The sequence below is a fragment of the Geosmithia morbida genome, assembly GCF_012550715.1.
Source record: "Geosmithia morbida isolate 1262 chromosome Unknown scaffold_9, whole genome shotgun sequence".
NCBI classification, from domain to species: Eukaryota; Fungi; Ascomycota; class Sordariomycetes; order Hypocreales; family Bionectriaceae; genus Geosmithia; species Geosmithia morbida.
This window is the reverse complement of record NW_023336196.1, coordinates 371157-385824: the sequence shown is the minus strand read 5'-3', so window position 1 is coordinate 385824 and position 14668 is coordinate 371157. Positions and strand designations below refer to the sequence as shown.

The 14668-nt window shown below is 54.5% G+C and overlaps 2 protein-coding genes across 2 annotated transcripts; one reads left to right on the top strand and one right to left on the bottom strand.

Annotated features, from left to right (window-relative positions):
- Positions 1–2176: 2176 nt before the first annotated feature.
- On the bottom strand, positions 2177–11830 carry GMORB2_7640 (vacuolar protein sorting-associated protein 13A/C; the record flags this gene model as incomplete). The annotated part of the gene is made up of 2 exons (XM_035469605.1): positions 2177–5330; positions 5412–11830. 2 exons carry the CDS (start codon positions 11828–11830, stop codon positions 2177–2179), a joined length of 9573 nt encoding a protein of 3190 aa, XP_035320699.1.
- A 1327-nt stretch (positions 11831–13157) lies between these two features.
- Positions 13158–14533, top strand: GMORB2_7639 (Protein of unknown function (DUF3429); the record flags this gene model as incomplete). Its single annotated transcript, XM_035469604.1, has 2 exons — positions 13158–13484; positions 13544–14533. 2 exons carry the CDS (start codon positions 13158–13160, stop codon positions 14531–14533), a joined length of 1317 nt encoding a protein of 438 aa, XP_035320698.1.
- Positions 14534–14668: the final 135 nt, after the last annotated feature.

The following is a 14668-nucleotide window of genomic DNA, read 5'->3' as shown; positions in this document are numbered from 1 at the left end:
ATTGATATTGATACTCGTAATACGGAGAATACAGATATAATAGATAGTAAATTTTTCTTTTTTCCCCGATATTAGTACTGATTTGTACTAAGAGGTATCCCACACAGTATGTCGATGTGGATAATTCACACTGTCCTTATCATGGCCCGTGAGTCCCTCTCTTACGGGGGGGGGGGATCAATCAAGAAATAAAAAGAAAGAAAAAAAAGAAGGGAAGGAGAGACTGAGAGATGATGCTAAGACACCGCATCAGACTAGAGAAGAGTCTCTTGTCTTGGCACTCTAGAAGATTTCGATGCATATCATTATCATTACCTGTTGTATCACCCCGTGATGATACTTCCGTACATGGACGGTTGGATGACCCTGGAAAGCTGCTGGTCTCTCTCATGGAACATTCGACATCCAGCATCCTATACCATCATTCATCATTCGTCGAGACGTCCCACGAGCAAAAAAGTCACCGCTGATGCTCCGGCCCATCTCCAGCTCCCGATCTGGGAGGCAACTGATATGCCACCCATCTGATCGAATTCTCAAAATCATTCCTCCTCCTCCTCCTCCTCCTCCTGACCCTAAACCCCGTAATTGATACCTGTAGCCATCTCCCTCTTCCCCCTCCTATCTCTGCCAAGCATCGCGACGCTAATACCCTGTATCATTATAATTACTCCTCTAGTACTAAACGTACTAAATAGCTGATATCAGTTGAGGATTCCCGGTTTCCCACCACCGTTTTGAGCATCAGAACCCGCAGTATCAGATCAAGTCTCTGCTACCTAGTGCCCCGTAATCTGTACCTGCTCTCTCTACCTCCGTGGTGCGCGCGCCTGTTGTCAATTGATAAGACCGACAAGACTTCTCCCTCTCGTCGTCCCGACACCACAACCACGACACGAGTCCAGAGCTTGTGTCACGCTGTGCTCTGTATTGCTCGTACAAGTACGAGTACTCTGCACGCAGTGCTCACCAACCTCATCACCTATCCTCTTGCCTCTTCCAGACTAGTTCTCAGCGGCCGCTCAACCGACCCTCTTCTCCCATCCATCAGTTGAAGTCTTCACACCCTCCCCCATAGTGTTATTACTACTACTAATCTGTACAGATTATCATATTATCAACTTGTGCAGCCACAGCCACAGCCACAGCTACAACCGCATACGGAGCGGTATCAATACTCTCTGTACTTGTCAATAGTAACATATTCGTACGAAACTCTGCGGGAAAGTAAAACAAAAGCGCGTCGTTATAAAATAGAAAGAGTAAAAAATGATCGTCGTACAGACGTCGTCTCTTTATCCAGTTCAAAAAGAACATAGCCGATTATTCCATCTTCGTCCTCAACGCAGAGTCCCTAGGATGACCATTACCATGCTTCCTCCCCCCCCCTCCCTTTCAGATCCTCCTTATCTCTCTATCTATCTGCGAGTAACACCATCACGTATGATAAAGATACCCCGTATCTTCAACATACTCCAGATACGTATTGCGGTCTTCTCCGCCTTGGCTTATGAATAACCAACACACACACACCTCTTCATCATCATCTTTTTCTTCTTCTTCTTCTTATTCTTATTCATCATCATCATCTTCTTCTCTCTTCTCCTTCTTCCTCCTTCTTTCTTCTTCTTCCTCTTCCCCAAAGTCCGCGCTCAGAGAGGGTAATCAACGATTCCTGGCTGTTGGCTTCTTGCAACTGCTGGGAATAATACCATGATACACTTGTACCCAAGTGTCGGAGTCCGCCGTCCTCATATCTCAAATTTCCATCTTGGTCATGGCCTGTCTGATACGTCATACAGAATATTGGATCCTTTTGTTGCTTTGCCTCCCAAACTATTTCTTGGCTTCACCCTTCCCTTGCCTTCTTATCTACATCGACTCCATCAGCTCTGTCTACATCTATTGGGTCTCCGACGCCACTGTCACGCACATGCATCAGCCAACAATCCCCACTGAAAGACCTAGAGATACAGTAGTTATATTCGGTTCTACACTTTTGTTGACAACAGGGAATAAAACATAAAAAATAAAAAATCGAGGTGCAAGATGAAGGAACCAAAAAGAGAAGAAAAAAAAGAGAGGAAAAAAAAAAGAAACGTCATACTGATAGATGGGACAAGGTATAAATGATGAGATGAGAGAGGAAAACCCCCCCCCCCCCAAATCATCAACTTCATTCTGCCCCCCTAAACCTCCTGTTAAACTCCTCCACCGCAACCCCGAGCATCTTGTACAGAAATCCCCTCTCACTACCTCCTCCGACCGGGATGAACGGTCCATTGGCTCCGCCGCGCAGGGTGAGACTAACTCCCGTCCTCTCCTTGGATATGGTCTGCACGTCCTTGAGAGGCACATCCCACTCGCTCGTGAGCCTCCTCGACCGGATGAGCAGTACCCGCGCATACGTCACCATGACCACCATGTCCTCCCGCGGCAGCTCCAGGTGTCCGATATACTCCTCGTCAAAGTACTTGCCATTGTCCACCTGCTTCAGCCAGTACTGGCCCAGCGCCTCGCGCCCATTGTAGGGCCGCACGATGCCGTCGTTGGGTATGTGCCGCGGGAACCGGATCCGGTCCAGCTCCTGCCCGTCAAACACCGTCGTCGTGTTGCGGATACCCTCGCTCACGTTGCTCGCCAGGTCCAGCATGCCGACCGCCGGCTTCGTCGCCAGGCCCAGGACGCCCTTTCCCACGCCCTTGAAGAACCCGACGGCTCCCCCTTGCTCCGCGCCCTCGAGCGGCTTGCGTGCCAGGCCGCCCACGCCAGACGCAACGCCCGTGAACAGGCTGTTGGCGCCCGTGGTCACACCGTAGAGCGCGTGCTTGGGCTTGTTGCGCGCCCGCGTGATGCGTCGGCGATCCTGGAACTGCTTGTCTAGCGAGGCCGCCGCCAGGCCCTTGCTCAGGCTGCCCGTAAACTTGGAGAAGCTGTCGCTGAAGCCAAACACTGTCTTCTTGGCAAACGACGCCGCGCCCTTGGCGATGCCCAGCCCGAATTCCTCGGGCTTGTCCGACAGGATGAGACCCTGGTACGGTTCGTAGAAGATGTCTGTCACTCCCGACGAGATGTTGTTGAACAAGCCTACCGGGTTGCCCAGGAAGTCGGCCGACCCCAGAATCTTGTGGATCTGGTACATGACCTCCTGGCTGTAGTGGTTCATCACGTTCTGCATCAGCACCCTCGTCGAGACGCGCACATTGTCCAGTATCAGCGCGTTGAACCGCACCGGCGCGTCGTTGACGTTGCCAATCGCCATCGTCATGACGTTGAGGAAGAACATGATGGGGTTGCGCGTCGACGTCTTGTCCTCGGCATTCACCCTCTCCGTCCGCATGAAGCTCAGGTCCACCTGCATAGGCTGGATGTTGAGCACCTCAAAATAAATATCCCGACCCGCCTGCTGCTGCGTCGGCTGGGGAATGTCGAGGCTGTCGTCGCACAGCATGCCCTCCTCCTCCACCACCGTCCAGCTGGCTCCCGGGACGTTGGAGAAGTCGAGCAGCGCAAACACAAAGTCCTCGTCTAGGTCGACAGTCATCTGCTGCAGAAGGATGCTCGCGTACTTGATGTACAGTACACCGTACGAGTCGTCCTTGACCCGGCTGACCATGGCGTGCAGCGACGGGTGCGCATCCACTTCCTGCGCCTTCTTGGGCACCACACTGGGGTATACAATCATCGGGAAGATACCGCCGTACAGCTGGTTGTCAATCTGGATCCACTTGATGGCGAGTGACACCGTCTGGATCAGTGGGGAGTCGGAATACCGCAGCTGCACATCCTTGAACGTAACGTAGGCCAGCTCCTTGAGCTGTGCATTGACGAGCGATATGCCGATGCCCGACAGCTTGAGTTGTGCCAGGAATGACGCACCCGTGGCCTGGTCCTTGACCTCAAACGCCTCGAGGCCAGTCTTGGTCCTCTCCAGTGCCTTCTTGGGCTTGTACGCACTCTTGCTGGCCTTGAAGTTACTGAGGATGAGCGTCTGCGTCGGCCCATCCGCTGCCACGTTGATGTCGATAATCTTCTCGCGCCCGTCGGGGGTCGGGAGCTTTAACGGCACCTGGTTGCCAATCTCGGCCAGTTTGACATGACGGTCCTTGTCGTTTGCCCTGATGACAATCTCACGGAGCTTGGCTGCCGGGAAGTCCCAGGCATATGGCATGATGCTTCGCGGAGGCAGGCGGTATCTGACCGGCCGCCATCCACTGCGGTCCTCGACACCGTCCTCGTCGATGTTAGGGTTGGCCTGGTAAAAGGTGAACTCGGTGTCGCTCTCATTGCGCATCGAGAAAGGCCAATGCTTCGTCTCCAGGCTAAAGTTGAGAAATACGGTCGAGTCCTCGAGAAGGATCTCGGTTTGAACCAGACGTTGGCGCTGACCAGTCTTCGCGAGCTTGACGTGCGCGGTGCCGATGTCGGCAATGTTGAAGGGGGACGACCATTGATTATTCACACCGGGATAGCAGAGGCATAGCTGCTTCACTGCCGACTTCTGCATAAAGTGCAGGGGTTGAAGTGTTCCCGGCTTGAGTGTCATGTAGCCCGGCGAGCTAGGCTCGCGCACGAGAAGCTCCTCGCCGAGTTTGTTCTCCAGGATGAATCGCGGAGCCAGGGTAATGACCTTAGTCAGCTTGTACTTTCCGTCTCCCGACTTGACCGTGATACCCAGGTGGATCTCCTTGTTTTGGGACGCCGAGTTCAGGACGACTTCTGACGTGCTCCCGATGGCGTCGAAACTCTGGGGCTTGCTCCATTCCGAGTCGCCCACCTTGAGCAGGGCACGATTCCTATTGTCGTCGCTCCCGTAGGAGAACATGAGCGGCAGGGCCTTGGGACGGTCCTCGTCGGATATGTCGATCAGAGCGTTCTGGCCGGCCGCTGAACGGGCCTGCTGGAGGAAAGTCTTTGCCCGGACCGTCAGGTCCAGCCCCGTCTTGTTCAAGACGACGTAGGGACTGTAGACCGAGACCTTGAAGGCCCCGCCGCTGTTGGGGATCTTGAAGTATTGTAGTTTGAGCTGCAGCGGAAGTCCCTGCTCATCCTTGACCAGCATCTTGCCCTCACGTCGGAAGTCCTCGCTGCTTCCAGAATTGATGATGGAGAATTCACTCGGCTTGAAGGCTGTGTCCTGCATGTCGATACTCAGAAGCAAAAGGTGAGACAGCTCGACGACGTGTACCGGACTGACGCCACCCTTTCGGAGGAAGTTGGACCAATCCCTCTTAGTGTTCTTGTCGTATATTCGGTACTTAAAGTCGTATGGCAGCAAGTTCTCAAGAGTGACGGGGGCAGACAGCTTGATTCTCATGTAAGGATACGACCTTTTGGTTCACGTTGTTAGTCCTGCCCATACTATTCAGACATATCAGACGTATCAGCCAAGGGGAAAAATTGAAACTTACTTGGTCAAGGGGCTGGCCTTGTTGAACCGGGCATGGACCTGGAAATAGAATGGCTCTCCGCTGTCCCCCTTGCACACAACCTGCTTAGTCGGTCGCTTCAACAGGTCTCGCCACCAAAGCTGCTCCCCGCACCATTGGTAACCGAAGCCCGAGTCGGGCCGCACAAGGACCCGTTTCTCAAAGGAAGCTCCCACGGGCGCGGGTCGTGCCTCTCCTGGAGCGATCTTCTCAATCTTCAGTAGATGACCCTCGCGTTCGTCGTAAACGCCAATTTCCACGGGGATCTCAGTTGAGTTCTCGATGAGAAGAGGGGAACGCAGCGTAACGTATTTGACATTGTCCGATCCCAGGCTCACGTCCACACAGATCCGGTGGAGAATCTCGTCCGCCTTGGGCCGTAGGGAGTAGAGGAATTCGCCCTCGCGGTTAAGGCGCACGTTCTTGACGGGGTCGAACCCACTGCCCTCGAGGGTAATGCTGACATCATTCTGGTTGGACTCGGTAAGGAGGTTCTCTCGCATCTTCTCCCAGTGCTCAAAGGTCCAAGGGGCCTCCTGGCCATCTCCCAGTCGTGCCGTTATGGGCTCCTCGCTTGTAGGACTCTTGGAGTTGACGACAACGTCGAACCCCGTGTAGTTTCGGATCCGGTAAGGGGCTTCGTGTCCACGTGGCTTGCTCAGGACATCCTGCTCCGTCGTCAAGAAGTCAAACGACTTGGAAGCCAGAGCAATGGATGCAGTGGTGACGGTGATGTCCAGCGCCTTCTTCGATGCCACGTCGACCGACAAGAGGCCCGATGTCGGGTCCTTGGCGACGCCCAAGCCAACCTGCCAAGGCTCCAGGAGGGGTTCCCAACTGGATTTGGAAAAGTTGTAGATGTTCGTATACAGGTCAATAGCAGCTTCGGCCTTGAGGTTGGATGACCAGTTGACTGCTGAAGCAGTGAAGCCCTTGACACTAATGTCTAGTATGGGCAGTTCGTGGAGGTCGCCAATCAGAACGATTCGAACACCTTCCACGGTCGCCGAAAGCTCTTCATGCCTCTTGACGGTAACGGAACTGGTTTGGTTCTGCCGGCTCTGCTGCGGGTCATCCCTGGAAGCAACAGCCTGGGACCCTTGCGTCTTTGCTATGGTGGACTGGCCACGGCCACTGGCCGACTTCTGCTTCGTGCTGGTGTTCCGTAGATCCCTGGCCTTGTGCTCTGCGGCTGTCTCCTGGGGATCGTCCGTGTCGGCCTCAGCTCTAGAGAGCTCGCCAGCCTTGGTGATGATTTGGAGGGCGAGAAGAATATCACGTAAGGAGAGGCGCAGGATGAGAGGTTCAATCTCAATGTGGATGTTGGTGGCCAGAGGCTTGGAGCTGTCCATGCTCATCTGGATGGAGAAATCGTCGATTATCCTCAGGCGCGACGCCTCGAACTTGTCCATACGGCACAGGAACATGCCGATCTGCGACACCTGGAATGTGAGAGCATGCTGCTGCGAGAGCAGGACTTGGCGAATACTCAGCACAATAGCCTCGGAGTTCGAGGTCAGCGGGTTGGCAATAAGTATGACCTGCGCGTCGACCAAGTTGATCCTGAAGGCAACCCTCATTGTTGACTTCTTCTCTTCGGGCGCACCCGCACGGCTTCTGTCCGAGCTCTGCCTCCTGGATAGAGCAGACCCGGTGTGCTGAGATGCCGGGGCGTTAGAGGCGACCTTCAGGGAATCGGTCTCGGACTCATCTGGTGTCTCTGCCATGCTCTCATCGTCGACAGCGAGGGGCTCGTCTGCTGCAAGACCTTCCGACACAAACTTCTGAATGGCAAAGAGGTAGTCGAGTGCAAATATGACACGTGGGCTGTCAATGGTGGCCATGGCAATGACGCTGCGCTCCTTGCCTCCCGCCATGGTCACCGAAGCCATCAGCTGCTGGACATCATTATTGGCCGATGTCATGATGCGGCGGAATCGGTTAGAATCTCGTGGTCGGCTGTCATTGATGGTGAACGAATCGATTAGAAGCTCTGCCTCCAGAGAGTTGTCAGACAGCATGCGAGTCTTGACCTTGGTGCCGTCTAGCGAGAATCGAGAGAGGCTCGATGAAGAAACATCGCCAATAGGCTCGTCCTCGCGAGCCATGAGGAGCTCCAGACCAATTATCTTGACATGGAAGGCAAGGTCGAGCTTGGTCCACGCCTTACCGATGGACCCAAGCTCTGGCGACAGGTCAACAGAATTCTGCGAGTCCGGTGCCACCTCCAGAGTCCTGGCACGCCTGAGGGTGTCTTGGTCCACGGATCGTGCGACCTCTTCATCGCCACTACTACCGTCACCTGCGAACGCAGCTGGTACGGATTTCGAGATGGCCATGAGCGACTTGAGCTGGTACTGGGTCAGCCGAAGGTTGAAGTCGGACATGGATCCCTCGATCTCCATTTCCGGTCGCTCGGAGCCCGGCGTATGTTCAGCATGAGTGATGTTGAAGCCGAGATCAACGTTCTCGATCATTTCTAGCTCCTCAGATACATCCCCTGGGTAGTTGAAGTCGGATGTGAGACGAATGTTGCGGATACCAGCCGAGATCTTGGTAGCGATGGGAGAGTCCTGACTATCGTCGATAGGAGCAAACTTGTTCTGTGCGTACAGTTCACCCAGGTAGGCCGTCACCACATCATGCTTGGGCTGACCGGGGATAACGAGGCGCGGGAAGACTACGATTGGCGTTCGGACGACGAGGTCAAACTTCATTCGGCTGGGGCTGTTCTGTATCTGTGTGGCCTGATTCGCTGCAGCCTGGCGGCCTGCATTGTACAGAGCCTGCATCTTCCCGAATTTGACCAGGAATTCGATGATCTTGCGGAAGGGCTCCTCAACAAAATTGACACGAACGGAACCTGCTCGAAGGTAGACGGAGCTGTCATAGCCAGGGTATGCTTTGGTGTTCTCTGCGTCAAAGGTCTCGTAGCGGAAGTCGGCGAGCTCTTTCCCTTGGATGGTCACCAGCTGGCGCAGGTTGGAATCGGCCGAGACACCTTGGTTCACATCATCAACGAGGGAAAGGTCGCCGAGCTTGGATGATATTCGCATAGTCTTCCCGCGAAGGAATATGCCAGTATCGGCGTGATTGAGAGACAGCGTTGCAAGACGAATTCCATCATTGTTCAAGATGAGTCGAATACTCTTCATTTCGGCCTTGACGCGAATAGCCCCGGCATTCTGACCCTGCACAACAACCGTCTGCTTGCTGTCCTCATCGGAGACGGTAATGGCTCGAGGCGCCTTGGTTTCGTTGTCATCATTGCCGCCTGTAAAGGTGACGAGAATGAAGTCGAGCAGCGTCAAGAGTGTCTTGCGTGTGACTACCAGGTTGATTGTTGACACAGCGACATTGACATTTGTCTCCACGCCTTCGTAGACAGGCATGAACTCTGGAGACTGGGGGTTGACCTTGACAAATTTGACGTGGACAAGACTGCGGCCCGCTTGGAGGTCCTCGCTATCACCCGACGAAACGATCGACTTGAATTCTCCCGAAGGCTTATCCACAAAGTCTTCGACAGTGACGGAGCCGAGCGACACCTCGGCCGCCATATCATAGGACCGCGTGTAGAACTCGAGGTCAAACCTCTCAGCGACCAGCTCAACGAGGAGCGCATCAGGTTTACGCCTGTCGGGATCACTCTTGTACAGAGATCCTTTCAGGGTTCCGACTGTAAACTTGAATTCGAAGCTGCGCTGCTGAACCTTGAGATGTTCATCGTTTGTTCCATCAGCAGCATCCTCAAAATTGTCGCTGTCCTCGTCGTCTATGTCGTCGAGCACCACTGCTGTCGAAGGCTGCATAAAGGGGAAGGCGCCTGAGTGACTTCGGCCATGTGCGGACTTTCTTCGCGATTTGTTGGACAGGGCGCTGGACGATCGCCGGCGAGAAGTATGGCGCTTCTTGGGTCTCCCAGACTGGGGCTCGTCGTTACCCAGTCGAGGTATAGCGGCATCAATGATGCGCATGAGATTCTTGTACTTGGAATCTGACATGGCAGCATGCAGTATAGGTAGATGTCCATGGACCTTGAGCTTCGTGAGGCTGGGGGCCTTGGGGAGGATAGACGTCTCCACGACGAAGTCAACGTTGATCTTGTCTACAATGTGCAGGGGCGACTGCCCGTCTTTCTTGACGAGCTGGGTCTTTGTATTCTCGATTGAAGGGCCGATGAGAACCTGGGTGGACGTGAGCTTGACAAGGAACTTGTCATACATGACAGACTCGAGCCTCTTGAAGTCCTCGTCGCTGTAGGCCTGCCGCTGCTTTGACTGGATCTCCTTGATGGCATCCTGGTCCACCAACTGGCTATTCACGTGAATGTGACCCGCATCAACAATCAAGCAGGTTGATTCACGGGCCGTGATGGTCATAGGGATGATGATGAGCGGTGCCTGGAGATCCAGCTCGGCATTGATAGTCTTGTGTTCCTCGAGGGCGAACTCCAGGCCAGCCCGGGTCTGCTCACGAAGGCCCTCCACGGTAGCGCCGGCAGTCTCCATCAGAGCAGCGATGGAATCCATATGCCTCTCTGGAGGCCTAAAGAAGTCGGCAACTCCAGTAATGAAATTAGGGTTCCAGATCACTTCGAGCGGCTTCAGCTTTCCCACGACGGCAATATCGCCCTCGCGCTCGATGGGGTTCTTCTCAATCTCGAACTGGAAGAAAGGGTCTGCCTGTTCATTGGAAGTCCTCTCCAACTCTATCAGGGAGAGCCTTCTGCGCCTTTTGGAGTCGGGGGCATCCTTGACGCGCACAATTTCCGGGTAGAGGCTGTCGGGGGTGGTGCCATCATTGACGCGGAGTCCTCCAAGGCTCACGTTCGCCAGGAAGGAATCCTTTCTCTGCAGAGCCTTGGCCTTGAAAAGATCAAAGTGCAGACTGAGGAGATCCACGGGATTGTTGTGGGAGGAGTTCTTTCGCAACGTGAAGCTACCAGTACTCAGGGATGTCTCGAGAGCCAACTGGACGGCCTCCCTTGGCATGTCAACCTCGTCGGCGAGAGCTGTCTTCTCATCCCAGTCGATGGCATCGTAAAGCTCCTTTCGTTGCTCCTCGGTGATTTGGATGTTCTCCTCATTCTCCTCGATCTTCTCCTCGGGCTTGGAGCCCCACAGCCACGAGACCCAGCCCTGCTGCTGCTGCTGCTGCGGGGGGTGCTTCAGGAGAGCCTCAGCGTTCTCCTTCTTGAGCTGGTTGCGGGCAAGGGAGCGCCAGAAGCGCAGGTCCTCGTAGCCTAATTTCTGTTCGAGATCCCCCAGATCATCAATCTCTTCGGGGTTGAGCTGCTGCTGCTGCTTGGTCTTCTTGAACAGCTCGATGTAGCGTCTGCGGTCATCTCGGCGTTCCCTAAAGTAGGCCCAAGTCCAGCGACGATTCCTCTCGTGGATCTTGTTCAGGACGGCGTTTCCAGCAAACCGAAACCACGCCTTGGGGTCCTCCTTTGGCGTGGCACCTTTGGGTCGCATCTTCTTATACTCTTGATGGCGGATGAAGTAGTGGAAGAGGTCAACCATCATCAGGCCATCACGGTACTGGTCGTCGTCAAAGACGAGGCCAATCTCCTCAAAGAGCAAGTTGCCCTTGAACCTGGGTACACGGATATCTCCCGTCTTGTCGAGGTCAATCTTAGCACGGCCATTGACGGGTCGTAGGATGAACTGGTGTTGGTGGCCATGGTTCTCTCCTTTGATCATCTTTTTCAGGGCAGCAACGACCACGTCGTGGGACATGGCATCGTTGGAGGACGCGGTCTGCCTGCCGGGGCCGAGAAGCTCGGTATCGGTGTTCCAGTACACTGCCAAGGCGCCGAGGGTGGCTAGCTTGTGGGTGACGTCGCCCGAGTTCTGGATAAAGGTGGGCTTCCACTCGCCGTCGGTGCTGACTGCACTGAACTCCTGGAGGGTGACACCAAGAGCAAAAGGGTGTCCGGGGGCGGAGATGGAGTCTTCGTAACGGACGTGGATGTTCCTCACAGTGACCTGGAGGTTGTCGACGACCTTTGTCACCAAACTTTCGGTGAAGCTCTGGTTTTTCTTCTGCTCCTCCTGGCTTAGACCCTCTTGGTTCCTCTCTTTGAGCAGCTCTGCACTCTCGAGCTTCTCCATCTTGAGACGCTGCTTGCGCATGGCCTCCTCATCCTCGTCGTAGGCGTCCTCTTCCCTGGGGCTAGCAAGCAGGAAAACGTCCTCGACGAGGACCTTGACGGGAGCACCGCCCAGATTGGACCAGGGAATAACAAGTGTCAGCTCACCAACATGGCCCTCCATGACGTTAACGGGCAGCTTGAGCTGGTCGAGGGCCTCGCGGCGCAGCTGCAGGTTCCGTAGCTTGACATCGCCGGACCAGATGCCGACCTTGAGCTGTGCAGGGTCGAAGTTCTTGACGTACATGCCCAGGAAGCGATTAAGCAACCCGGCAACCAGACCTTCTAGCATGGCAGGTAAGAGGCTGCCTCAACCCAGGCTCGGGCAATCGGGGATCGTGGTAATATCTATTCTTCTCTCGTTCGTTGGTGCGTGCGTGCGTGCGTGCGTTCAAGCAGGCCGGGACGGTGGGTATTTCAGGTAGACAACATCAGAGCATGTGCTATGGTTCTCTACCAAGAAAAAGAGTGTGAGGGGGGGGGGGGGGGGGGGGGGGGGGAGGGGTTGATGGTGTTGGGGACGGGTTTGTTCAGTTGGCCGGAAACGTTTGACGGATTAGATTGTATGTATGTATTACATGGGCTGCCGGCGAGCTCAAATGCATGGACGAAGAAAGCAAACAGGACAACGGAAAAGAATGTGACACCTTGCCAGATCGAATGGCTGGCAGAGATCGGAAAAGGTGTCGCCGTGGTGGTGAAGTTCAAGGAAATTGTCAGGCTCGATGATGGGGAAAGAAAGCAGCAAGCCGTACAACAAGTTGGACTTGGGCTGACATCGGTCGGGGAGGGGCCGCCCAATCAGGCGATTTAGAAGAGTAGGGCATTGCAGGGGAGAAAGCTCGGTTCTAGCGAGCACGATCGGTGTGCTCAGTGCTACGCCATATCTACGGTAGTGGACGATAGCGCTGTGATGAAGCCCGTTAACCACTAGAACTACCCCCACTATTGCTCAATTCGTGAGAGCATGGAAGCCGATCATCCAGGAGAAATGGAAAGCTGTTCATCAAGGACGGCCAGGTCAATGCGAAGGATGGTACGGAGTGATGGAGGCTTTCTACTATGCTGCCCACATTTCCGTCGAAGTCTTCCCTCAAAGCGGGCGCGTTGATAGCAAAACCCACGATGAAAATGGCGTATAGATCCGGCGTTGCTAGTGACCTCAATGCTTGTAAGGCGAAACGAAACATGGCAAGTGGTTGATGACGTCAGTATTCCTCAATGGAGGGTCGTGGGACCCAAATTTACCAGACAAATTTCCCATGCATTCATCCCGTACGACGTAAGACCTTCGTATTCTTGGCACGGCATAGGCATCACCATTTGATGATGTATTGCCAGCTCGCACTTTGTTTTGGTGTTTGGCATGGTGACGTCGACAACTCGTTTATAGCCACGGCCATTGGCTCGCTGAATCTTGATCAATATATAGTCGGCCCTCTTACAATGTCTTCCCGTCACCTTTCTTCCCTTGCCAAGCGGCGCGCTGCTATTGATCGTTTCGTGACCCAACTTCGATTGTAACAACCGGTGAAGACCACTTTTTGCATTCGAATCCTTCGACACCGGTAGCAATGCCGTATAGAGCCAACCCGTCTCTGGCCCGCTTCCTGCGGCCACCAGCGCAACGAACCCTCGTCCCCCGCCTTCACCAGCAGAGACGCCCGGCCTTGGGCCAAGCACCAGTAACACTCTTCTCGAGTTCGAGCAGACTCTGCAACAGCAAAGACGGCCGTCCACAGTCCTCTATTGACCGTGAGGCCGAGCGCAAGCTAGCCCAGCAAAAGCTCGAGTCAGACCCCGCCCGCGTGTCGATCGATAGCTCGACGCGTCCGCTCTTTGAGGAGCACACGCTGCCTGGTTCGGAACCGGGCGTCAACGAGGGAGTCAAGCATGATCTAGTATGCTAATCTTGGGGGTCGGAGATAGGATTCCAGGAGAGATTCTAACACACGGACAGAACATTGTCAGGGAAGCATTCAGACTCGGCGACATCCCCAAAGAATCACACCTGCTGGGTCTAGCCGGCACGGTCCCCTACCTGGCCACCTCCATGTCAACCCTCTACCTGGGATGGGATCTGGCAAAGACGTACCCGACGGGAAGTAGCATCGGCAACATCATGTTCACGAATCACGACAAGGCACAGCACATGCTGTCCATCTTGGAGCCCGTGCAGCTAGGATACGGCGCCATGATCATCTCCTTTCTAGGAGCAATTCACTGGGTAAGAGACTACACACTCTCTCTATATACGTGCAGGGAGCCCCGTCTAAACATCTGGCATCAGGGTCTCGAATACGCCGAAAAGGCGCCCCTGGCCGACCGCACCCGCTTCCGATACGCAATGGGCGTCGCCGCTCCTGCAGTAGCTTGGCCGACCCTCTACCTGCCAATAGAGTTCGGGTTGACGGTCCAGTTCGCCGCCTTTGTAGGCTTATACTTTGCCGACTCGCAGGCCTGCAAGCGCGGCTGGACCCCACCGTGGTACGGGCACTACCGTTTCCTCCTGACGGCCATGGTCGGGATAGCAATTGGTGTGTCCCTTGTCGGGCGCGCAGAGATAGAAAAGTCCAAGAGGCTCAGCGTGGATTACCTGCGGTCGAGCATGGGACAGCCGGGATTGGCGGATACGGAAACTGATTGGGTCAAGGTGGAGGCTGAGGAGAAGGAGAGGAAGCGGGCCGAGGAGAAGGAGAAGAAGGAATCCAAGAGTGACGAGAAGGACGGCGAGAAGCACAAGGGCGAGGGCAAAGGTGATGATCCAGAAAAGTCAAAGAAAGATGACGGCAAGAAGGATGGCAAGAGAGACAACAAGGACAACAAAAAGGATGAGAGCCAAGATGCGGGTGACTCTGAAAAGAAGGAAGACGGCAAGGGTGACAACGACAAAGAGGATGAGGGCAAACGCGGAGAGAAGGGCCAGGGCAGGGATGATAGATCAAACTAAGGAACACGCGCTTCGAACCCACTCCATTACTCTTTTTTGGTATATCATAGTTTTAGCCCATCAGCATCAAGGGGGTATGAGTCCAACGCCTCGTTAACATGAAAAACAAAGTAAACAGTAATAATGATGCATCCT